The sequence below is a fragment of the Leuciscus leuciscus genome (genome assembly GCF_965113295.1).
Source record: "Leuciscus leuciscus genome assembly, chromosome: 21".
NCBI lineage: Eukaryota > Metazoa > Chordata > Actinopteri > Cypriniformes > Leuciscidae > Leuciscus > Leuciscus leuciscus.
Window position 1 is genome coordinate 35,424,526 of NC_138745.1, and position 24,543 is coordinate 35,449,068.

At 37.6% G+C, this 24,543-nt stretch overlaps 1 protein-coding gene across 2 annotated transcripts in view; it reads right to left on the bottom strand.

The window, feature by feature from the left end:
• LOC309485174 (uncharacterized protein) overlaps positions 1–24,543 on the bottom strand; it is a 74,143-nt gene that overhangs the window by 3,007 nt on the left and 46,593 nt on the right. Inside the window, exons 7-19 of one of the 2 annotated variants that reach the window (XM_082151863.1) lie at positions 11,336–11,737; positions 11,154–11,243; positions 6,657–7,037; positions 6,110–6,199; positions 5,282–5,415; positions 4,921–5,199; positions 4,695–4,790; positions 4,428–4,578; positions 3,589–3,714; positions 3,328–3,512; positions 2,800–2,963; positions 2,348–2,593; positions 1,952–2,114 (exon numbers count right to left, since the gene is read on the bottom strand). In XM_082151863.1, the coding sequence (XP_082007989.1) occupies positions 1,952–2,114; positions 2,348–2,593; positions 2,800–2,963; positions 3,328–3,512; positions 3,589–3,714; positions 4,428–4,578; positions 4,695–4,790; positions 4,921–5,199; positions 5,282–5,415; positions 6,110–6,199; positions 6,657–7,037; positions 11,154–11,243; positions 11,336–11,737 (2,507 nt within the window). Of the gene's footprint in view, positions 1–1,951; positions 2,115–2,347; positions 2,594–2,799; positions 2,964–3,327; positions 3,513–3,588; positions 3,715–4,427; positions 4,579–4,694; positions 4,791–4,920; positions 5,200–5,281; positions 5,416–6,109; positions 6,200–6,656; positions 7,038–11,153; positions 11,244–11,335; positions 11,738–17,209; positions 17,552–17,648; positions 17,752–18,850; positions 19,014–19,153; positions 19,400–22,774; positions 22,915–24,543 lie in introns of those variants that run through there. The other variant, XM_082151864.1, reaches the window with a different exon arrangement.

Genomic DNA, 24,543 nt, shown 5'->3' on the forward strand with positions numbered 1-24,543 from the left:
GAACATGCATATCCCCAGGACATTGAGTGTATTATTACTGTTTTGTATATTGTCTTTTGTATTATATACTGTTTTATGCATGCCTTATGATATAATTATTAGTTAATGTAACCTTATTGGTATAATGTTTCAGGTCAAAATTATCCTCGTTTAATTGATTGCACATTGCAGTACATCACCTCTTCATAGTGTTCATGCCTGTTATATTAATCAAGAGTATAAAGGGACACAAACCCGCCAGCCCACTCTGATAGTGCAAATGAGTCAACTTTCAAACAAAGGAACTTTTCCCACTTGAAATTATACCCTTTTCATTGGTCAAGTGAAACTGGAGAGGTGCGACCTCCTTAAAGGAACACGACAACTTTTGGGACTTTAGCTTATTCACCGTATTCCCCAGAGTTAGATAAGTCCATACATACCCTTTTCATCTCTGTGCGTGCCATAACTCTGTCTGATGCACCCACCACTAGCCTAGCTTAGCACAAAGAGTGGAGGTAAACGGCTCCAGCTAGCATACTGCTCCAAATAAGTGACAAAATAACACCAACATTTTCCTATTTACATGTGGTGATTTGTATAGTCACAGCATGTACAAATAACAAGGTCATATGAGACACAGCCATATTCTAACCGTACACATACTGGGAACTATATTCTCAGAAGGTGAAGCACTGCTATGTCTGCGGAGTGATTTACTCCAACTCTGAGCGAACTCTCTGCTCCTCACCACGGGGCTTCTCAGGCGCTGCGAGCAAATCACTCTGCCCAAATAGCAGTGCTTCACCTTCTGAAAATATAGTTCCCAGTATGTGTACGGTTAGAAGATGGCTGTGTCTCATGTGACCTTGTTATTTGTACACGCTGTGACTATACAAATCACAATATGTAAATAGGCGTTATTTTGTCACTTATTGGGAGCAGTATGCTAGCTGGAGCCGTTTACCTCCAGTCTTTGTGCTAAGCTAGGCTAGCGGTGGGTGCGTCAGACAGAGTTACGGCACGCACGGAGATGAGAAGGGTATGTATGGTCTTACCTAACTCTGGGGGATACGGTGAATAAGCTAAAGTCCCAAAAAGTCGACATGTTCCTTTAAAAGCCACTATCTCCTGACGCTTCTTTGAATTGTTTCTGTTAGAGTATAGACATCAGGTCCGACCGCTACGCTACAGGAATTCCCCGCACCAGCGGGGCCTCAAATTTACAATAAGCCATATTGTAACTTTCCACCTGGGAAAGAGGACTCTCCGACAATTTGCTTCATGTTGTAAAAGAAAACGGGACTCATTGGACCAGGCGACCTTCTTCCACTACTTCAAGGTCCAGTTCTGACGCTCACATGCCCATTGAAGGTGGACAGGAGTTATCATAGGCACTCTCATTGGTCTGCGGCTACGCAGCCCCATACACAGCAATGCACTGTGTTGTAAACGATTCCTCCCATAACCATCGTTCAAAATGTGTGTTTTGAATGCTTACGCTAATCACGAGAACTGATTGTTTGCTTGACATCTAATCTACCAAGACCTTAATATGTGACCTTGTTAGCAGATGATTGTTGGCTTAGTTTGTTGGCAGTGACTGTTCATAATGTAATCAGAGTACAAAGGGACACGAAACTGCTGTTTCGATTTTCATTTAGATATTCATCTAAACACCATTCTCAGCAGTGTGGGTGGCGTAGAGATGTTCGTTAACAGTATTTCGCTGCATAGGTGTTTCCAACAAATAATATCTTTGCCGTGAGTAAATCGTGGCCTTAACCATAACCACCAAAATTAACTTTTTTATGCTTCAAACGCTAGATAGAACATAGTGTAGCTTTAACTATCATTTTTATATATTTAAATTGATATGTTACTTTAACATCAATGTGGTGATGTTAAAGTAACAGCAATAAATCCGTTACAATACATTTTACAAAAATATAATTCGGTTTTGTAAACTCACCGTTGAGCAGTGATTGCTTGACATAAGGCAAAGGTGAACAGCACAGTGCAGGTAAAGCTTAGTGGAGTTTGCAGTGAAGATAAACATCCCAAAGGAGAAACGGCTGGATGTCGAGACGCCGTTCTGCAGCAGCTCCACTGTGTCGTCAATTGGATTGGGACACCTGAGAATATCAATAATGACAAATTCTTCCTTTTTGAAACAGTCAATACAAAGTGATCTGTAGATCATCACACATTTGCATTCCATGTACAAAAAATGGAATCTTGTGATTTAATTCTGAAAGACTAATGTCTATGACAATGCTAAAACTGATTTAAATATAATTGTTTCAGTAAATAATTGTACATTGAGTTAAGGCTAAGCTTAAAAGAATAGAAAGAAGCCCTGCTTTACTCTGAAAGGATGAGATCCCAGCGGATGCTGTAATCAGGATCATTCACAGGTGTAGCCCAACACGTGTCCATCACCAGGGCAAACTGGCGGCTGTCGACCCCCTCAACACGAACTTCCACATGCATCTCCTGGTCGAGCTCTGCATCCACACGACCAGTGAAGGCCCGGGTAAACTCATCATCCTCATATGGAATCATCCGGACCAGATATCTGCCTTCACCAGAGGGGAGGATCTTGCGCACCATGCTGATGAAATGTTCAAGATCCATTTAAAAAGAAAAAATTGCCTCAACACAATCTATATTTTGAAATGTAGATTAATACATTTATATTATATTATATTATATTATATTATATTATATTTTATTATATTATATTATATTGTATTATATTACATATATTTACTCATTTTTATACTGTGCATTAGCTTTTCCTGCTTAAAAGATTCCCACCTCTCCAGTGGGTTTATCTCCAAATTCATGGAAAGTGTTTGTGATTGAGGATAAACACAGCTGAAAGAAAGCTTCAGGATTTTCTCTCTGCTAATGAGACCTTCACCTTCTGACCTCGGTGTCCCCAGAATAAAGTTATCATAGATGAAGTGGGTGCTGTTAGCCTGTGGACAACAAATGTAAAATGTAGTAATTTAGCCTAAAATGAATTTAAGGTATTTCAACAGCGGAAACTAAGCCAAAATTTCCCTCAGTCAAGAGAAATATTGGTGGGTTACATATTAATGGTGGAGAATGTGGGCAAATGTTCCAAACTCTTTCATAGCAAGGTGTTGTGCATCTTTCCCCACTGAATCTCTCTTTAGGGAGGTCTGTCTGTTACAGATTCTTCAGTACTCTTACAAGCCTCCATACACACTTCTCAAAGTCTCATAGAGATTCCCCAAGTGGTCAAACTCTGTTGGTTCCATCAGGCAATACAAATAATTGGATGGTGTATTTGAATAAATGATACATAGTTAAACCTACCACAAGATTTGTACCACAGATGTGTTCATCGTTATCAAAATGGAATTCCACTCTGCCATTCCAGACCGTTCCTTTGCAGCTGGGATCATTGAGGTGTAAGACATCAGCTGGAAAACCAGCCTCAAAGAGCTGACAGCGAGACACAGATATGGAGCCAGAGCTGCTTTCACAGGTTTCTGAGACATCTGAGTCAAAAAGCAAAGCTAATTAATGACTGAATATTGTATTATATTTTAAATTTAGTTGTGGAATTACACCAACCAAAAGAGTCAGAATGTGATTGTGGTGTATCACGGTCCTTTTTGCATAAACAGCCGTAAACACCATTTTTCATCCCACAGCTTTCGTTCTCAGAACAGCTGAGTTCAGAACACGGATTTCCATCAACTAGAAGGGGAAGCACAGATAGATATAATACAATACTTCTTATTTTCCTTTTCTGCAATTAACCTCTGTTCTAGCTTGCTTCCTAAACAAGCGTTCAATTAAACCTGGAATTGTACACTATGAATATTGCTGGCTCTGTGACAAGCTGCTCATGTTCCACTATTTGAAGTCGCTTTGGAAAACAGTATCAGCTAAATGCACCTCACTAACGTAAAGAAAACTTCCACTTTTACCATAGCTAAGCGTTGTGTGTACAAAATCTTACACCCTGACCGATTGTTGCTCTTGGTCTCAAGTTTAAAAAAAAAAAATCTAGTGAATTAAATGGATCTTTTTAACATTTATAATAATTTCCCTCGTGAGGTCCACTGATAATAATAGCCTGAGTTTTTCAACAAACTTTGCAACCACCTGAACGTTAGAATTAAATGTTTGTTTGTTTGTTTTTACGATTTTTAGCTCCATGCATGCAGAAGATGAGACTTTATAAAAAAAAATATGATGATATGAATATGAATACACTAGACTAGATGAACTCTGTGGGCTCATGATGAAGCAACACAAATAAAATATTTGTTCAATAACATGTTTAAACAGATGCATTATTTTCAATCAAAACATTGCATAGAGTTCTATGAAACTTATCAGATAAATTGGCTATTAAAACAAAACCTTATTGTTTTTATCTATTTCTAGAAAGACAGAACTCTTACCTTTAGAGAGGTTGTGTCCACCGTCCACCCTGAAGGCCCAACGGCCTGTGACATTGACATTACTGGACCTCTTGAGGTTTGGAATAAAGCTCCCGTTGACTGATCCAGGAATCACAAAGTAGTGTGTGGAGGTTACAGTGTCATAACCAGCCTGTATAATACACGTAAAAAATGCAAATTATATATTTAAACAGAATGCAAACATACATACACTTATATAATATTGAATAGTAACATTTTAGTCTGATACAGAAAGGTTTCTTTTACCTCCACCTGACGTTCTGTTACAGAAATGTCACCATAATTCATCAGAAGAAATGAAAAATTACTTCCTGAAATTAAAACCACTTGAAACGATGTTTCCTGCAAAGATTGGAAAAAAGCATAATCACTCTTCATTGTTCATTATAAAAAAAAAAAAGATTATTGTTTTATTTGAATTGAATTGAATTTAGTAAAAACAGTCACATTTCAGAAGCATAATCAAACTTACTGTGCCAGACAAGGATAAGTAAGGAACTTTATCCCACGTTGCAACAAAGACCCAAGAAGCGTTGAAGGCCAGATTTGGGAAATTATTGTTTATATCCTGAGTGGCGCGTGTGAGAACACTTCCATTAGTGTACTGATGATATGAAACCACACCTCTCGCACGGTTGTCAAGGTCGGTCCAGAGACCAGCAATTATATCTTGGCTTCCATTAGAGGGAAAGGAGTATGGCAAATATTGTGATGAAGACTGGTTGAATGTGAGGTGTCCATTATTATTCACCTGAAACATCAAAGCCACAGATGAGCTTATAATGCAATCACTCACATTAAGACTTAGAATCGAGATGAAATCCAATTCTTACATAAATCTGCTGGTATGTTCGGCCAAAGAACAGAAAAGGCCTCAACAGCTGAATTTTAATGGAGCTTCCATCATCATCATCAGCATTTCTTGTGTCTCCTGATGAGCCGAAAGGGTAGAATATTTCTGGTGCTGCTGTGAGAATGAACAAAAAATACAGAAGATTTGACATTTACATTTCACAGTGATTTGTGAGGCTCATTTTGAGTTTATGTCATGTGAGAGGAATCTGGCTGCTATTAGTAGTGGGATATGATGACCTCTGGTTGTGGACTGGAGTTACTCTGGACTAATATTGGCACCCTTGGTAAATATGAATAAAATGTTGTTTATCTTTTTTGTTTTCACAACAATCTATCCTTTAACTAAGGTAAAATTATAGAAGAAGAAAAAATTAAAATTTCTCCAAAACTTGTGCCACAATTATTTTCACCCCAAGAAATTCTAACAAATCATATTGTGTTGATATTTAAGAGTGTTTAAGAAAACTTAAGTTGTAAGTCATAACTTCCTGCTCTAATTATGATGTGATACGCAAGCCAAATTCCTCATCCATCACTATAGGAAAGACTGAAAATTGTGTAAAAAAACAAAGTGTAACAAAAGGTTGTTGAGAGGATGAGGAAGTTGATGTTTTTGAAATTATTCAAATGGCCATTTCCACAATCGAGGAAATAATTATTCTGTGAGCTGTTTTCTAATGTGATTTATAGTCAGAAGAAATTAGTTTAGCTATGATTTTTTTCTACACTCTTGTGTAATGGGTCAAACAAAACAAAAGTCTAACATGATCATGAGAGTTTATAAAGGAAGCAAGACAATACTTTACCAGTGGTTGTGATTGGTGGAGTCATGGATTCTATAGATGGGATCGTCTCTGTTGTTGTAGACGCTGATGAGTTTGACTGGCTTGTGGATTCTGGTATTAGGAACAATTTTATGTGGCTTGCATTTAAAATAAATTATAAATATTACATTCAAAAACAACAGTTAGGTTCCACTTTATTTAGATAGTCAACTTTAGACATTCTACTAACTATAAGTAACTTTGCAACAACATGTCAACTAGCTCTCGTTAGAGTATTAGTAGACTGTAGTAGACTGTTATGGTTAGGTGTTATGGTTCGGGTTAGTAGAATAAGTTGACTTGTAAATGCCAAGTTACTTACAGTCAGTAGAATATCTGTTGGGGACCCTCAAAATAAAGTGTTAGCTAATATTAAGCAGACAGTCTACTAATACTCTAATGACAGTTAGTTGACATGTAGTTGCAAAGTTACTTATAGTTAGAAAAACGTCTAAAGTAGACTATCGAAATAAAGTGTTACCAACAAGGTTCTCTTACATAAACAAAGGGCACATGTAAATATATTTACCTGCACAGTATGCCAAATGGCAGGTAGTTGGGCTCACAAACTCATAGACATAATAATCTCCTGGACAGGCTTTGACTTTAATGGGATTGGACTGAAAAGCGCAGCAGTTATTCCACCAGTGACCGCAGACATCTCGAGTGACCACTCCATCCTCAACTGTTGGATGTCCTCCGTTCAGCCACAGTGGAGCATGAGTGCCACAACTATACTCATCAACACATGTGTCTGGCATCTGAACGCTCTGACCCTGAATGAAGAGACGGTACCAGCCGTTCCAGCTGACCGCAGTGTCACACATTATTTGAGAGGAATGTTGATTGTTGGTGGCTCTCCATGAATCATCCAGGATAGTGTAGTTGTAGCAGGGGTCAACAGGGGGAGCTGTTGGAAATATGGGTATATTACAAATATGCATTTTGCTGAAATAATAAATGAATGTTGTTTTATGTATCATTTTTGTAGTCATGAAATAGTTATCTCCAGGGGCCGGTTGCATAAAAATAGCCCTTATGTTAAGACTGTGTCTTAAGTACTAGTATGACCACCTAGCGTTGAGTCAAGGGACAATCAGTATTACTTTCTAGTATCAAATTAGACCAATCTACGTTTTTATATAACTGACTTAAAACAGTTATGAACAGTCATAAAGAAAAAAATGTGATGACTAAGTTGTAAGACTAGTCTTAACTGTTTATGCAACTGGCTGCAGATCACTCTTTACCTAAGTTTCCTGTTTTATTTGAATTTTAAGTTCAAAGCTGAAGACAATTTGTCTTGAACTTTCAGAACATCTCCTCTCATTTAAGCCTGGTTCACACGGCAGGATAATTAGGCCGATTTTAGCCCCGATTCACTCCTTCCGACAATCTTAAGGATGCTCCGATTATCGTAAAAATAATCTGATCAGATATTCCTGCCGTGTGTGGTGTGTTAAGACTGCTCTCGTCTGCTCGGAAGGACATCGGGACCGCTCCGATCTCAAATCGGGGATATCCAACATGTTGGATTTATTTGGCCCGATTTCTCCTCGTGTGTGGTGTCCCCCGAGCACGCAGCATGTGGACTGTGGAGTGTAGCCAATCAGAAAGCGAGGTGACGAGGCGGCGAGGAAGCACCGGGAAACATAATCAAAACAGTCGGCGGCATCGCACACCAGAAAGTCCGGTGGACGTCGGAGATCATCGCCTTTTCTTCTGATAACGTTTTTTTCCGGTTAAAAACAAACTACAAACTATTGCCACTGCATCCTCTTCGTCCGCCATGATTGTTTACTCTGAAGTCAAGTTTGATCTCGAGGTATTTTGCGAGATTTCCCGTCTGACCTGAGAATGCTCGGGAGTCAAATCGGTTCGTGTGTGATGTGTTGATTTTGCCGTGTGGCTGTGCACCACACACTGTACGACCAAAACTGTTAGACCCTTGATTTTTTATCCCCGTGTGTGGGGTCTCTCAGGTTTGGAAAATCCGCCGACAATTTTTAAATCGTCCCGTGTGAACCAGGCATAAGCTGACAAAACAAGTGTTAAGAACAGCCAAATTGAGTAACTTTGCAATTGAGCACAAAGATTACAAGCAACTTGACCTCAAGAAGTCAATGCTTTCAAAACACGCTTTGACACTTATTTGTATATATTTTCAAATGGTGATCTACACATAGACTGATTGAAAATCAGTGTAACGGTCATCAGCTGGAGTCAAGTCAAGTCAAGTCAAGTTTATTTGTATAGCGCTTTTCACAATACAGATTGTATCAAAGCAGCTTCACAGTATTAAATTAAAATAATACAACAAAGTTTGTTTCAAGAGGAATTTATTGATTGATAAAATTAAATTAAATATCCCCAAAATATCCCCAACTGAGCAAGCCAAAGGCAACAGTGGCAAGGAACCGAAAAACTCCATCAAGTGACCTAATGGTGTCCTAAAACTCCATCAGGTGACCTAATGGAGAAAAAAAAAAACCTTGGGAGAACCCAGGCTCAGTCGGGGGCCAGTTCTCCTCTGGCATTTATGAGCTAGAGGCCGGATTGTAGTTTGAACTGTAGGATTATATGAATGCCTGGCTGAAGAGATGCGACTTTAATCTAGTTTTAAACTGGGAGAGCGAGTCTGAGCAACGAACAGTATCAGGAAGACTATTCCAGAGTTTTGGAGCCAAATGTGAAAATGCTCTCCCTCCTTTGGTGGTTCTGGATATCCTAGGTATGACCAAAAGCCTTGAATTTAGTGATCTTAAAGAGCCCGATGGATTATAGGGCGATAGAAGATCCGTTAAATAGACTGGAGCTAAGCCGTTTAGGGCTTTATAAGTCAGTAGCAATACCTTGTAATTAATACGGAACTTTATAGGTAACCAATGCAGTGATGATAAAATCGGTGTTATATGATCATATTTTCTTGATCTCGTAAGAACTCTAGCGGCGGCATTTTGGACTAACTGTAGCTTGTTTATTGAGGATGCAGGACAACCAGCTAATAAAGCATTACAGTAATCCAGTCTCGAGGTCATGAATGCATGAACTAACTTTTCTGCATCAGAAACTGATAGCATATTACGTAGCTTAGCAATGTTTCTAAGGTGGAAAAAGGCTGTTTTTGTAACATATGAAATATGATTTTCAAAAGACAGGTTGCAATCGAGTATAACACCCAGGTCTTTTACTGTAGAGGATAAAGTAACAGGACATCCTATGATGTTAAAGTTGTATTGTGCGAGGTTTTGTGGGCGGTTTTTTGAACCGATAAGTATTACCTCTGTCTTGTCTGGATTTAATAAAAGAAAATTACACGTCATCCAATCTTTTATATCTTTAACACATTCTGTCAATTTGGAAAATTTAGCGGTTTCATCCGGCCGTGATGAAATATATATTTGAGTGTCATCAGCATAACAATGGAAACTAATTCCATGTTTCCTTATAATATTTCCAAGTGGCATCATATATATTGAAAATAAGAGAGGGCCTAATACAGATCCCTGCGGCACTCCATAGTTTACTGGAGTTATGATCGATTTTTCTCCATTTAAATAGACAAAATGGTAGCGGTCAGATAGGTATGATTTGAACCAGCTTAGTGCTTGTCCTTGAACACCAGTATAATTTTGTAGTCGATCTAAGAGTATTGTGTGATCTATAGTATCGAACGCAGCACTAAGATCAAGTAAAACTAGTATTGAGATACAGCCTTGGTCAGAAGCTAAAAGTAAATCATTTGTGATTTTAACGAGCGCAGTTTCAGTGCTATGATGCGGTCTGAATCCAGACTGAAACTTTTCATAGATATCATTTTGTTGCAAGAAAGAGCCCAGTTGAGCGGACACCACTTTTTCTAATATTTTAGACATAAATGGAAGATTTGAAATGGGTCTATAATTTGGAGTGCCCTTGAGAGCCACCTGAGGGCACTCCACATCAGACTATCATTATTAACTCACAACTACATTTCCCATAATTCACTGCCCGGTCTCATCATCCCTGATTATCACATTCACCTGTGACTCATTATATTGTTTAGTTCACCCCATATAAGCCTGGTTCACCTCATAATTCCCTGCGAAGTCTTGTACGTTATTACACTGCATTTCTGAGCGTTTCCTTTGTTGTCATTGTTCCTGGTTCTTGATCTCTGCCCGTGTCCTGGTTTTCCTGTTTCTGCCTCACCCTCTGGATTTGTCTGTTTGTTGGATTGCCTGCCTGTGTATGACCTTTGCCTGGATTTTGACTACGACTCTGTATACCCTTTAAATAAAACTGCATTTGGATCCTCAACCTTCGTGTCTCGGAGCAGTACGTAACAATCAGATTTTGATTGTTCTTTCAGATTTAAAACATCTTTAAGAACTGGCACTCCCTCCGCAGTCAAAAACAAAACATTAATTGAAACTAATCTGCAAAAATATCTTGTTCCTAGATCTCTGCTTTTGATTTGATTTGATTGCTTATTACACTTGCATGTATTATTTGCTAATTACTTCATTTTGCATCTTGTTCATGTATTTCTCAAACTAGTGTCAGTCTAAGATAGCCAGGGGGTCTAAAAAATCCCCCAAAACCATAGTAATACCCAAGTAATATTGAGACAAAGAACTACACTACACTATAAAATTGAATGAATGTATAAAAGGCCATCAAATTACACTCTGATTCTTTTATATTTTTGTGTGTACATGCAGTAATTCCCTGTGTCTGATGGTTGGTGTATGTGAACATGGGTTATAAACTGAGTTTGAGACACACTGGTGGTTTAGTTTTCACTATTAACAAAGTTTCAGTACTTCACTTTATCTAAAATTGCATTCTATGTTCATTTTAATATATAGATTCTGAATTGCATACTCATTTGTGAGCTGTATTGTTTCTTCCTAATGTGTTTTTTGCAGAAATTATTATGAATTTACTTAATGCGATAAACAGGAACATTTCAAGAGATCAAGTTTAATAAAAACACGTCCAAAAAAGATGCTCAAAAGAGTTTATGAAGGATGCAAGACTTTACCAGTGGTTGTGATTGGTGGAGTAATGGATTCTATGGATGGGATCGTCTCTGTGGTTGTAGACGATGATGAGATGGACTGACTTGAGGCTTCTGGTATTAGGAACATTTTATATCAACTTCAATCATTTTTAAACAAAATTCAGAAAAGTGAATGGCTGAAGATCATACGAGTAAGTGCTCACCTGCACAGTAAGCTCCACAAAATATTGGCTTGACAAACTCATAAACATAGTATTTTCCTGGACAGGCTTTGACTCTTATAGGGTGGGATGTGTAAGTACAGCAACCGCTCCATGAGGAGACACAGACCTGACGGGTGACCACTCCATCTTCCAGCTGTGGGTGAGGGCCGCTGAGCCACAGTGGGTTATAAGTGCCACACATGCCTTGATTAACACATGATTCTGGCATCTGAGTATTTTCACCATTGTAGAACATCCTGTACCAGCCATTCCACTCCACATTATAATCACACATGCCATAGTGGTAAGAGTTATTATAGTAAGAGTTGTCTGTGGATCTCCAAGGCTCATCCAGACTGGTATAGTTGTAGCAGGGGTCGACACTTGGGGTGGAGAAAGATACTACGCAGAAAGTGTGCATTATAATAACATAAAAACCATCAATACAATTCATGACAAGCATGTCAGATATAAAGATGAATGAATGTACCTGCACAATATACAGGAGCTGGGATTGAAAGAGTCGGTCTGGTAAGTTTGTAGATATAATAATTTCCAGAACAAGCTTTGACTTGGATTGGGTCGGATCTGTAGCGACTGCACTGATCATTACGGGAGCCGTAAATTTCACGAGTAACAACTCCATCTTCTAGCCGCGGATGAGAGCCATTAAGCCACAGAGAACTAAAACCTCCACATGACATGTAATAAAAACACCACTCAGGCATCTGAGCACTTGATCCATTAATGAAGAGTCGATACCAGCCATCCCATTCTACACGAGTGTCATCATGATCAGTTAATGATCCATACATAGACCAGTAATTGAGTGTGCTTCTCCGGTAGTTGTCGAGTATGTTGTAGTTATTACACGGGTCATAATCTGTTAGTGAGAGATGATGAGACCAAAACAAATTATATTTCAATGATGAACTTCACAAGTGCAAATCTAAACCAGTCAAACTACAAATAATCATGAGATTCATAAACCATTTATACACGTGTTAGATAGTGATGGTTCAAGTTAATGTATACAAATTGCAATTTAAACTTTAAAGGAACCGTATGTAAGGAATGTATTTCAATTAATCATAAAATGTCCCTGATATGTCACTAGACATTAAGAAATCATGTTCATTTCAAATACTTATATCACAGACAACAGTAGTCCGGCCAGGATATTGTCATTTAAAAGTGAAGTTGCAGCCCTCATATACACCGCTCTACAGTAATTTGAAAGTGATTGCAGTACCAGTTTTGGCCACAATCTTACATACGGTTCCTTTAATTTAGAACTTTCATTGGAAAAAACAAGAGCAAATATGGCTGTTGAGATAATCATATATTCACTCATATATATTCTATACAACTTACTCAAGGTGATGGTAGATCCAGTGAATATATCTGGACTTATAGTGGAAACTGCCTGTGAAGTAGTGTTGACATCTAAAAAGAAGGAAATTCATGCCATGAGAAAAATCATTTTAAAAGGTTTGAAAGACTTAAAAAATACAAAAAGCACAGTACCTGTACAGTATCCTGCACACCCCAATACTGGATTCACAAGTTCATAGACATAGTAATTGCCTGGACACGCTTTCACTCTGATGGGGTTTGACTTGTAATCACAGCAGCCTCCCCAAGAATAACTACCACAGACCTCCCTGGTCACCACTCCATCCTCTATCTGAGGGTGAGGATCACTGAGCCACAGACTGATGTATGTGTTACAGGTGTATGAACTAACACAGGTCTCTGACATCCGGATGTCCATTCCATAGTAGAAAAGCCGGTACCAGCCATTCCAGGAGAAAGATTCATCACAGATGTAATCTCCACTTTCATTGTTGGCTCTCCAGGGACGATCCAGAGACTCATAGTTGTAGCAGGGATCACTGCTGATGCTTTGGAAAGCAACTGTAATGGACAAAAGAGATCTCTGTATTATACACTTTGTATTATCTACCTGCATATACACCAGGGGCCTCATGTATAAAACTTTACGTAGATTTCATCCTAAAAGTGTGTGCATGCACAAAAGATATTGCATACGCACGAAAGTTTTAAAGGCCCATAAAATTGGTACAGTAAAAGAGGTTTACACCATTTGACTGTGTATCAAGCCAAGCCACAGTATTATAATTTATGACCCTTTGAAAATGCGAAAGAAACAGTGCACATCTCTGTTATAGAAACAACACGTTATGGAAGCGTCACGTTATTCAAGGTAGAACAGAAAAGCATCAATAAGCAGCTGACTAATGAATAACTAGATTAAACCTAGAGATAAACATGCAAGTTTGTGTAATAGGTCAAATTACTGTCACACAACAGCGTTTCCCAGTTCTTCAGTCAAGCAGTTTTAATGACGCATATGAGCAGCTCCGTGGATCTAACGATCTAGAGCATTATAAATAGTATTTTAAACATTAAATAAATGTATTATGATGTGGGTTCTTTTTAAATGTGTGACAGGTTGTTGCATTCGAATAGAGAAAGCTTGGTTTGCTCAGCAAGAACAAAAAACACAAAAAAAACCCAGAAGGAACATTGGCCATGTAATGTCTGACATATTTCACAGCGCAAAGAATTTTAATTAAGAGCATTTAATCGTTCATCGGCACTTTTAAACATTTAGGCTACCTACAGAATGACCCCTCAAAAGTGTGCAAGTTCTAGACTTCTCAAGTATGACAGGCTCATTTACTATATGATTGATTCCCTACTACACTTGTTTCATTTCTACATTTGGTAACACTTTGCAATAAGGTTAATTTATTAAACATTAATGTATTAACTAACATGAACTAACCATGAGCAATCCATTTGTTACTGTTTTTGTTCATCTTTGTTAAATTTTTTATTTATTTTTTTTAAAAACACAGCTGTTCATTGTTTGTTCATGCTAGTTCACAGTGCATTAACTAATGTTAACAAGATTTTAATAAAGTATTAGAAAATGTTGAAATTATAATTAACAAAGATAAACAAATGCTGTATAAGTGCAGTTCATTATTAGTTCATTCTAACTAATGTAGTTAACTAATGTTAACTAATGAACCTTATTGCAAAGTGTTACCCACATTTTTATGGAAAGCAAAAGATAGAAAGAGGAATTTCAGGTTATAAAGTGAAAAAATGACCGTACCTGTTGGTCCATTGGTTATTTCACCTGTTAAAACAAAATTCAAGCATAAAGATTTAAATTTAGGAGTATCTTATTAGTTCACATATTTGAAAGTGTCAATCCAATGAGACATATTTGGTCAGTTATAGATTTTAAGATGTATAAAACACTCACCATTAACCATCAGGATCAGTGACGCACACAGTGAAATTAGAAACCTCATTGTGACAAACAGATCTGTAAAGACAACATCTCAACATTATACACATACTGTACATCTGCAAAAGTAATAACAACAATAGATATATGTTTCTATATATGTTCATTTCAACTTAAAAATGCTGGGTTGTTTTAACCCAACTTTGGGTCAAAAATGGACAAACCCAAACGTTGGGTTAAAAATGTAATGTAAAAATTTAACCCAACGGCTGGGTTTGTCCATATTTGACCCAAAGCTGGGTTGAAACAACCAAGCATTTTTTAGAGTGGTAAGCCATTAAAATCCAAAAAAGTAATTTAAATATAATATACATGAAATAACTTTACCTGAGATCAGAGCAAACTCAGGGAGATTCTCTCTTCAGTGGTTCAATACAGTGATGCTGAACTGCAGCTTTCACAATATTATCAGTGCCTTTAATAACTGTGGGTGGATCATTACTGGAACGCTTAACAATACCTTAAAGCAGTGTTTCATTTCTTCTTATTTTGTAAGAGATTGTATCAATGCTTGCCATTTAATCGGGTCACTTCATTGTGCAGCTCTGTTGTGTACTGGCTGCTCTGATATTACAATGGACACAATAGTTAATCTAAGTTGACCTAAAATCAGAATTAATCTAGATAAGCAAGATGCCCAGCAACTATACACTGCATGTACACACACACATACATATATACACACACACACACATACATACATACACACATCAGTAGTTTAACTCTTAAATTTAGGAAGCACTAGTAGAATCACCACTATATGTTGAAAACAATTACATAATTTAACACTTTTAAAAGGAACATTGACATTAAATGTATTAATCTCCCAGCGAACATCACACAACATGACCACTGTCCACTTAGCAATCTTCCAAATACATTCTTTAAAATAAAAAAAAAGTAAGCAACAAGAAGGTAGCCCCTATAGACTTGCAATACTAGGATACATGCAAAAGTCTTAGTGGTAAAAAGTTGCTCTCATGCAAAAATTCATTCATTAAATCATACAGTTTCAGTCTCATACTGGAAAGACTCTTTCAAAAGTCAATGCAGCAGCACTGCAGACCTCTGAACATGCATTTCTAGCTACTTTACAGCTACTTTAATAAGATGTAGGAATATTTAAGAAGAGTGCCAGACTGCTTGGACATGAACTTGTCAATAGTCTGACACTGAATTAATAGCCGTTCAGTCTTTCTTCACCTTATTTAATTAAAAACTAAAACTAGAACAAAAACAACTTTGGTCATTTGAGCAATGACTGAACCACACAGCATCTTACCTTTTTCAGAGAGAATAATTCAAACAGTGCGGTAACATTCTTCAAAGCCTTTAGAATTGAAAATATATAGTAGTCAACATTTGAAGTGGATCAGAAAAGTTTATCAAAGTTGTCCTAAGACAAGAACGGATATTGTTCAAAATTCACGTAGAACTTTGATGAAAGGTTTTGATCCACTTCTATTATAGAATCACACTTACACATTATGGAACCATTATGGAAAACGATCAAAACGATTGCAATTATTACAAATACTTCTCTTTCTTACTATTCCTGAATGTAACTGGTCACAAAAGGCAGACCATGAAGCCACTTTACTTACTCATCAAAAGAAATACCTTTTGGGTTACTCTCTGCATTATGTCCTCATCATATGATTTGATATACTAGATAAAATATGAATCTAATTTTTAAAGATGGTGCTGCACTTACATAATATAAAAGTAAGGAGGTGGGCGCCATTTTGTTTGAGGGAAAATGCTTTTCTCTTGTTTTGCTGTGTTGTCAGGGAGCCAGGGAAGCTCAATTGTTGTTTATTTAATAATTGTGTTGGTGTATGTACAGGCAAATTATACCGGTACCTAAAGTTAAGTTAGGAGTCCTTTTGTTTGTTGTTTTGGCCCTGCTCCCTCCTGGGGCTCGTACCATGACGGTAGTTAAACAAAATCAGGGTTACGGGATTAGTTTTGAGTTGAAAAAAACAAACCAATTCAATCAGCCTTTATGACAGTGACCATCAACTTTCTCTGTTAACCCAGGCTTTAGTCCTGAGTCCGTGGAGTGTGTACACATTAAAGTGTGACATCAGTAGCGAACAAACAGTCACAAGCCTTGAAACATGAGATTCACTTCTCACGAGAGAGTCAGTGCGATTCAATTTTCTCTTCTCCCAAAGATTAAGATATTGAAGAATATGAATTATATACTGTAAATGCATTTACATAGCAAGAAGAAAATATCTTGCTATATCAGTGCAAGTGAAAGTTATCAAGTAGATAATATATATATATAGGTATACAGAGATTTGAACATGTAAGCTCACATGTAGTTCCATTCTTTTTGATCCAGTTACACAGTTTGCTATTATCAACAATGAAAGGGAGGTGATTGATGCATTCATGTATTCATCTAGTTCATGAACCAGATCATCTTTCTATTACTGAAAGCCTGTTATAGAAATAATTCCTTGAGCTGCAACATAAACGTATTCATTTTTTTAAACAAAAGAACTGAAAGGAAGCAGAAAACAGAAATGATCCCTTTAATGCTTTTGAATAAACATGAATCTGATTGTCTTTGTTACCATAGTAAAAGATGTATATAACAATTCATGTAAACGATTAAATATTATTATTTTTTATTATTCTAGACAAAGACTACATGAGATAAGAAAAAAATTGGAAACCCAAAACCAGTATAACATCAATGTTACATTCATTAAAATGGGATTAGACAAAATGCATGTAAAAAGTTGTGGTACTAAACTAAAAGTGTGTCAGGACACTCATCAGAGGAACAAGTATCAGCATCAGAGAACCACACAGACAAGAAGCCTCAGATACCTTCACTTGTTCTGGGACCCACTTATCTGTGAACAGGGGATATATATATGATATATAATGCATTCATGACAGAAATCATCAGAAACCTTTATTGCAAATGATTAAAATAAATGAAATGTTCACCTGTGTTCCCTTCAGAGAACACCAGAGGACCCATGGATATGGAAGCACTGTCATGGAAGTCCAGAGACCTGCCCTCTCTCCGCTGGTGTCCAGAGGCACAGTCCTAATAGAGAAAAGAGCAAAATCCAGCTGTGTGAATCCCTGTTAAATATCACTGAACAAACATGAAACAAAGGAAAGTCTCAAGCAGAGGGCAGAAAAAACAGGCAGCCTTACATACCAGCCTGATCTCATGAAATGCATATCTATAACACGCATTGTGTTTATCGTGCAATCTTAACGCAAAAATTTGTTTTTACCATAGACTGTAAAAAATATGGACAAAGCGTCTGAGACGTCACCCATAGACTTTCTGAAGAACAGTTTTGAGGCCGTTTATGGGGGGTATGGGCGGCGCCATATTTCAATACAAATGTTCAGAAAGGATACAGAGGTGGTATGATGTGTTGTGTCAGATCATGGCCGAGACGTCAAATTTCAGGAATTCCACTCGGCGCAGCCTATGCTCGTTATCAGCTGTCAATCAAGCTGTCAACCGCGCCCTTATTTGTCATACATTTTATATCTAAATACGATCTAAACTAACGAGTTAGAAAAAAATTCACCCCCCTCACAGTTGTCAGGCACTCGGAACCTATCGAAAAATACAATAAAAGTCCATGGGACCAACCTGTAAAAACATGAATTTATGCTGTGAAAACGGAGATTTTAACATGGGGGTGTATGGACATTTGCTCCCTTTTGGGACCTGCCCCTAGCGGATTTTCGATGTATTGCAGTTTTTCGCACTTCCGGGTAGGCTTCATTTTTCAGATTAGAATGTTGCCGCTTGGTTTTTACGTGCATATGATAGACAGTTTTCGCATGCATATGATACGCACTTTATTGCGTGTAATACCCACGTACCCCACACCACTAATCCTACCCAAACGTATAATACGCACGTACCCTATACTGTAAAAGGGTTTACAGTGCGTATCATATGCACCTAAAAACTAATTCTCGCGTATAAATTGCACGATAAACAAAATGCATGCTATAGACGCATTTAATGAGATCTGACACTGAAGCATTTGATCTTCTAATATAGAGCATTTGACGTTACAAAATAGAATTTAACAGTCATTTTTAAATATTTAAAGTGATAAATTACATTTATTATCAATTAATCATTATCATTATGCAAGGTTTTGTAAACTCACCATTGAGCAGCGATTGCTTGACAGAAGGCAAAGGTGAACAGCACAGTGCAGGTAAAGACTGATGGAGTTTGCAGTGTAGATATACATCCCAAAGGTGAAACGGCTGGATGTCGAGACGCCGTTCTGCAGCAGCTCCACTGTGTCGTCATTTGGATTGGGACACCTGAGAATATCAATAATGACAATCAACAAATAAAATTCTTTTCTTTCTTTCCACTGAACAAAAATTGAATCCTGTGCTTTTGTCTTGAAATCATGAGAGATAATGTATCTCAGGCAATCCTAAAAAAATCCCTGCTTTACTCTGAAAGGATGAGATCCCAGCGGAGGCTGTAATCAGGATCATTCACAGGTGTAGCCCAACACGTGTCCATCACCAGGGCAAACTGGCGGCTGTCGACCCCCTCAACACGAACTTCCACATGCATCTCCTGGTCGAGCTCTGCATCCACACGACCAGTGAAGGGCCGGGTAAACTCATCATCCTGATATGGAATCATCCGGACCCGATATCTGCCTTCATCAGCGGGAAGAGTCTTGTGCACAATGCTGATGAAATAGAAAAAAATATATATGGGTAAAAAACTGTTTTAAGAGAATACCATATATATTTGTAGCCATGCTACTTGTTTTTTATAGATTTGTTTTTATGCTTAAAGGATTAGTTAGTCCAAACATTTTAATTCTATCTTCCTTTACTCACATGCATGCCATTGCAAACTATAACATTATTTCTTCCATGAAATACAAAAGGGGACATTTTTCAAGGTTAAAAAAAGATGCAATAGCAACATCATTAAAATAATCCATACTCATAAATGTTCTGAAGTCATACAATAGTTTTGTTTAATGAACAGACCCAAAGTTAGCCTGGGAAAACCCAGACTACTTCCGGCGAATTTTAATTCTCTCTCCAGGATAGTCTGGAGAAGAGCCCATTCAAACTCATTTCTGTGCCGCCGAAATCGCGGCACCAATCAGAAACGTTTGGGGAGGGATTTACATGATGACGACAGCGCAGCGACGCTGAAGGAGATTTCATTACAAAGATGGATGCCGCCGTGGAACATCACTTGTTCGAATCATAGACAGTATATAAACGAATCAGTTATCGCGTCTGTTTTGAGCGATTTAAACTTACCGTTTTCGTTAAAACCGGAGCAAAGAACAACACTCGAAGCATACATCATCTCCTTCATCGATCTGATTGGTTTTATGACTATCCAATTGCGCCCAGAGGAATTTGAGCTACATCGGTTGGTGACGCCCCTTTGGAAATTATTTGTCTACATAGCTTCGCCAGACCCTACACTCAGTTTCAACTGAGAAGGGTCTGGTTTTAACCAGGCTAACCCAAAGTCATTACTTAATGAAAATTTTGACATACACACTAGGGGCCCTATTTTAACGATCTGAAACGCAAGTGTCAAGCGCAAAGCGCAAGTAACTTTGTGGGCGGGTCTCGGCGCTGTTGCTATTTTCCCGGCGGGATAAATGACTCTTGCGCCAGGCGCAAATCTAAAATGGGTTGGTCTGAAGTAGCTTCATTATTCATAGGTGTGGTTTGGGCGTAACGTGAAATAAACCAATCAGAGCGTCATCTCACATTCCCTTTAAGAGCAGATGCGCTTTTTCCATAGCGGATTGCTATTGTAACGGCGGATTTGCCAGGCGCACGCCAGGAGCGGTTCACAGCCAAGGAGAGCAACGCTCTCGTCACGGCCGTAGAAGAGAGAAGTTACAATGAAATGGAGAAACCCACCCAAATTAACTTCGGTTAAACAGGCGTATGATAATTTGGGTAAATGTGTAAGCTAGATGTATGCTTTTATAATAAATCGTCTATCTATCTATCTATCTATCTATCTATCTATCTATCGTTCGTTCGTAATAATGTATGATTTGCAAAAATGAAAACTGCTGCTTCTGTGTAGATGAGAGAATCAAAGTGTATGCGCGTTGTGCACACGCTACATTGATTATGGCCAAGCATGCGCCCTTAAAATAGCATATGAATAACATGCGCAACGCGCCACTGACTTTAAACTATTTTTTCCTGGTTAGTGGCGCAATTGTTTTCTAAACCTGCAAAATAGCATGAAGGAACGTTTGCGCCGGAACACGCCTCCTCTTTGCGCTGAACCGCCCCCGGGAGCGCAAGTGTATTTCCTAACTTACCGACGTGCTTCTGTGGAGGGAAAAGTCCGCTTTGCGCCGGTGCAAAATAGGAATGATACATGCGTCGGTGTACAAAGTCACTTGCGCTGGGTGCAAGATAGGGCCCTAGATCTCTTTGGTAGTTTCATAAGAGTTGATGAGAGAAGTAGTTATGCAGGGTTCTTGCAGGTTTCAGCAAGTCAAATTTAAGACCTTTTTAAGACATTTTAAGACCATAAAGTTTGAAATTTAAGACCTGCACGACGCATTGCCAAAAAAAAAATTCAAATCAAAGAATTCATTTTATTTCAATTAATTAAGTAATTGAAATAACATTAATTTAATTTAGTTTACAGATAAAACAATCACATTAGTAACCTTCCACACCCAACAACGTGTGTCAGAATCAGAATCAGATATATAATTTTTTTTTATAGAAAATTGTACTATGCATATTATACTGTAAAAAACACATAATTAGTTGATCATAGTTGATCATAACTAGAGATGAAATGGCATGAACATTTCATTTCAATGATTATTGTGACAAAAATGACCACGGTTATCACAGAATCCTGTTCAAAAAGTACTAATACTACACAATGTCGAAAACCAGCAAATAACAAATAAAATTAGCATCAATATGCACTTTTTTTTTTACATAAACTTTAAAATAATACCATTAAAAATGATAGCCAGATTTTAAAAGTGTCTTGCAACATGTGATATACTAACATGTACAAGTTCAAATAAAGTTTTGACAAAAAAGTTTTTTATAAAAAGATAAACCTCACATATTTCAGACTTTAAATAATTTTTTATAAAAAAAAAAAATTACTGACATTTACAATGCACTTTAGCTTATCTTTTATTATTAATAGTAAAATTCGGTCGGATTTTCCCGTGGCGTCTGTCGTTGCTATGCAACCAAGCACTGCGCTCTCCACAATGACAAAGAAGTTTTAGTGACTAATGGATTTCCACCGGTGAGAAACGCTTGCTGTAGCTCTGCTTCAAGATTTATTTACGGAGAAGAGAAAAACACCTGTAGTGTTTGGGTGCATCCGCATCCTTCCAGTTGAGTGAGCTTTCAATGTTGTTACGGAAAGGGGCGAAGCTGATTGGTTGGTTCTTGTCACATGACCTGCGGTGCGTTTGCGGCATTCTGAAGAGTTGAGATTTTTTTTATCTCGCTGCGCCTGGAAAAAAAACGAGTGCGTCGCTTCAATTATGAGCGCGCGCCTACATTTGAACGAACTTGAGCGCGCAAAAGATGCGATATGTGAATGGCCTGTTGGCGAGACCTTTTTTAGACCTGACTAAATAAAATTTAAGACCACGGATGAAAATCTGGCCGTTTTTATGACATTTTAAGGCCTTAAATTTAAAGTTCAGAATTTTAGACTTTTTAAGACCCCGCGGGAACCCTGTTATGTCCGAATTGTATGTGATTTCTTGAGTCAGATCGTTTCAAGGAATCTGGTTCTTAAAACAAAAACTGAATGATTCTTTAATGAGTCTGACTAATCTGATTCTTAAGCTCCTTACACAAAGCTATGGCATAGTTACGATGACTTGTAAAACAGTACATCCTTGCATCTTTTTTGAAGCTTAAAAGTCTCCATGAGGACTAATTGCTTTACAATGTTTTATTCTTCTACAAAACAAATAAGGACATTAAGGTGAGAAAATATCCATGTTTTAGTTGAACTACTGCTTTAATAAATAAGACTGATAAAGAAGTCTGAATTTAAAATTGACTCGCACCTCTCCAGTGGGTTGATTTCCACATTCAATGAAAGTGTTGGTGTTTGAGGATAAACACAGCTGAAAGAAAGCTTCAGGATTTTCTCTGACCTCTGTGTCCTCAGAATAAAGTTATCATAGATGAAGTGGGTGCCGTTAGCCTGTGGACAATAAATATAACATTTTGTTATTTAGCCTAGATTAAATTCAAGGTATTTGAAAAATGTATTAAAGCAACATTAGAAACTACAAAAAGTTGTATCAGTCAAGTAAAATAATGGCATGTGACATTAATGGTGGAGAATGTGGGCACAGAAGAAGCAGTCAAGCAAAATAGGCCATGAGACGGGACCCCAAATTTGGGCCACCGGTACCATTTTGAGGGATTAAATTTCTTTTTGATTTTCATGAAGGTACACATCTCTAGTGTTGGAAAATGTGTGATAGCATCCAATCCATGGTAGCTTTCATGAGAAATCAACACTTATATCATCCTATCTCAAGGTAAGGTGTTCAGTGACTACAAGAGAGAAAAATGCTTCTATAATCCAAACGGTTGTTCTATTCTTTTGCAGAGTTTAGGATCTTGAAGACCATCAAAAGCAGAACCAAAATTCAGTGGCTTTTCAGAAATTGAGTAGGTAATCACCTGTCCATCATTATAATTTGCTGTGTATTCTTTAAAAAAAGAGCTCTACCAGATCAATTAGGTGAATGGTTGTATTTTTCTTGAACCAGATGTGATAGAGACTTTTTGCATTGGAAGAGGCAGTGTCGGGGCTTTCAAATGATGTGTCAACCACCTTTCTAGGCCTCTGGGGCGCTGAGAAACTTTGAGTTGAAAATCGTTTTTTTTTTAATTGTTCTATTGAACAACAGTTTATGGTGATATGTCTGTTTTGTTTTGTGTTTTGATCCCATGCTTTTTCTGATTTGGACTTTTTCACGGAATTCTACTTAAGAATTTTGTGCAAGTACTTTTCTGGAGGTGTGATAATCAAATGTTTTATGCTGTTTCAGGCTTAGTGGTGGTGCTATCCACTTCAACATGGAAAAGGAGAAGGGAATGCCAGAAGACAAGTGTATCATACAACATGCTTCCTCAGGCTCTGATACTCATTTAGTATGTCATTTAGTATTTAGTATGCATCTTTTTGTAAGAGGTTCAGTAGCATTTATTGCATTCTTTGTGTAAAAGCTATAGTTCATTTAATTCCTGTTAAATTTGTTGTAAATAAATTATTTTGCTCATGTTCCAAAACCTTCTCAATACCAGACTAAAAACAGTTAATCTTCTGACAAAGCTATGATCTAATATGGTATGCACGGACCCTACCGCTTACTTGTTCCCAAAGGCATATATGTTGGGTTGGAAACCTTTAACTCTGTTTCCTCAATACCTCATTAATAAAGCAACAATGTGGCAAATCTCTGGCATTAGACAGACATTATCATAAAATGCCACCAAGTCAAATTTCATTTATCCTTTTTCTTGACATATGTTTGAAAATCATCCTCCGTAACCAAAAACTACCTTGAATCTAATGCTATCACACATTTTTCAAATACAGAGTCATATACCTACACAAAAATCACCATGCGGTTTAATCCCTCAAAATGGTACCGATCTGTCTCACGGCCTAAAAGAAGTGGACAGCATCCAGTGTGTGTATTTGTTTCTTTTCTCATTTGATTTTATTGCAGTTGTCGTTGCTAGGAAACACTGTTTTGTTTACTGTGTTTACCTTGGTGAATTCACGTGCTGAAGTCATGTATGTTATCGTGCCATG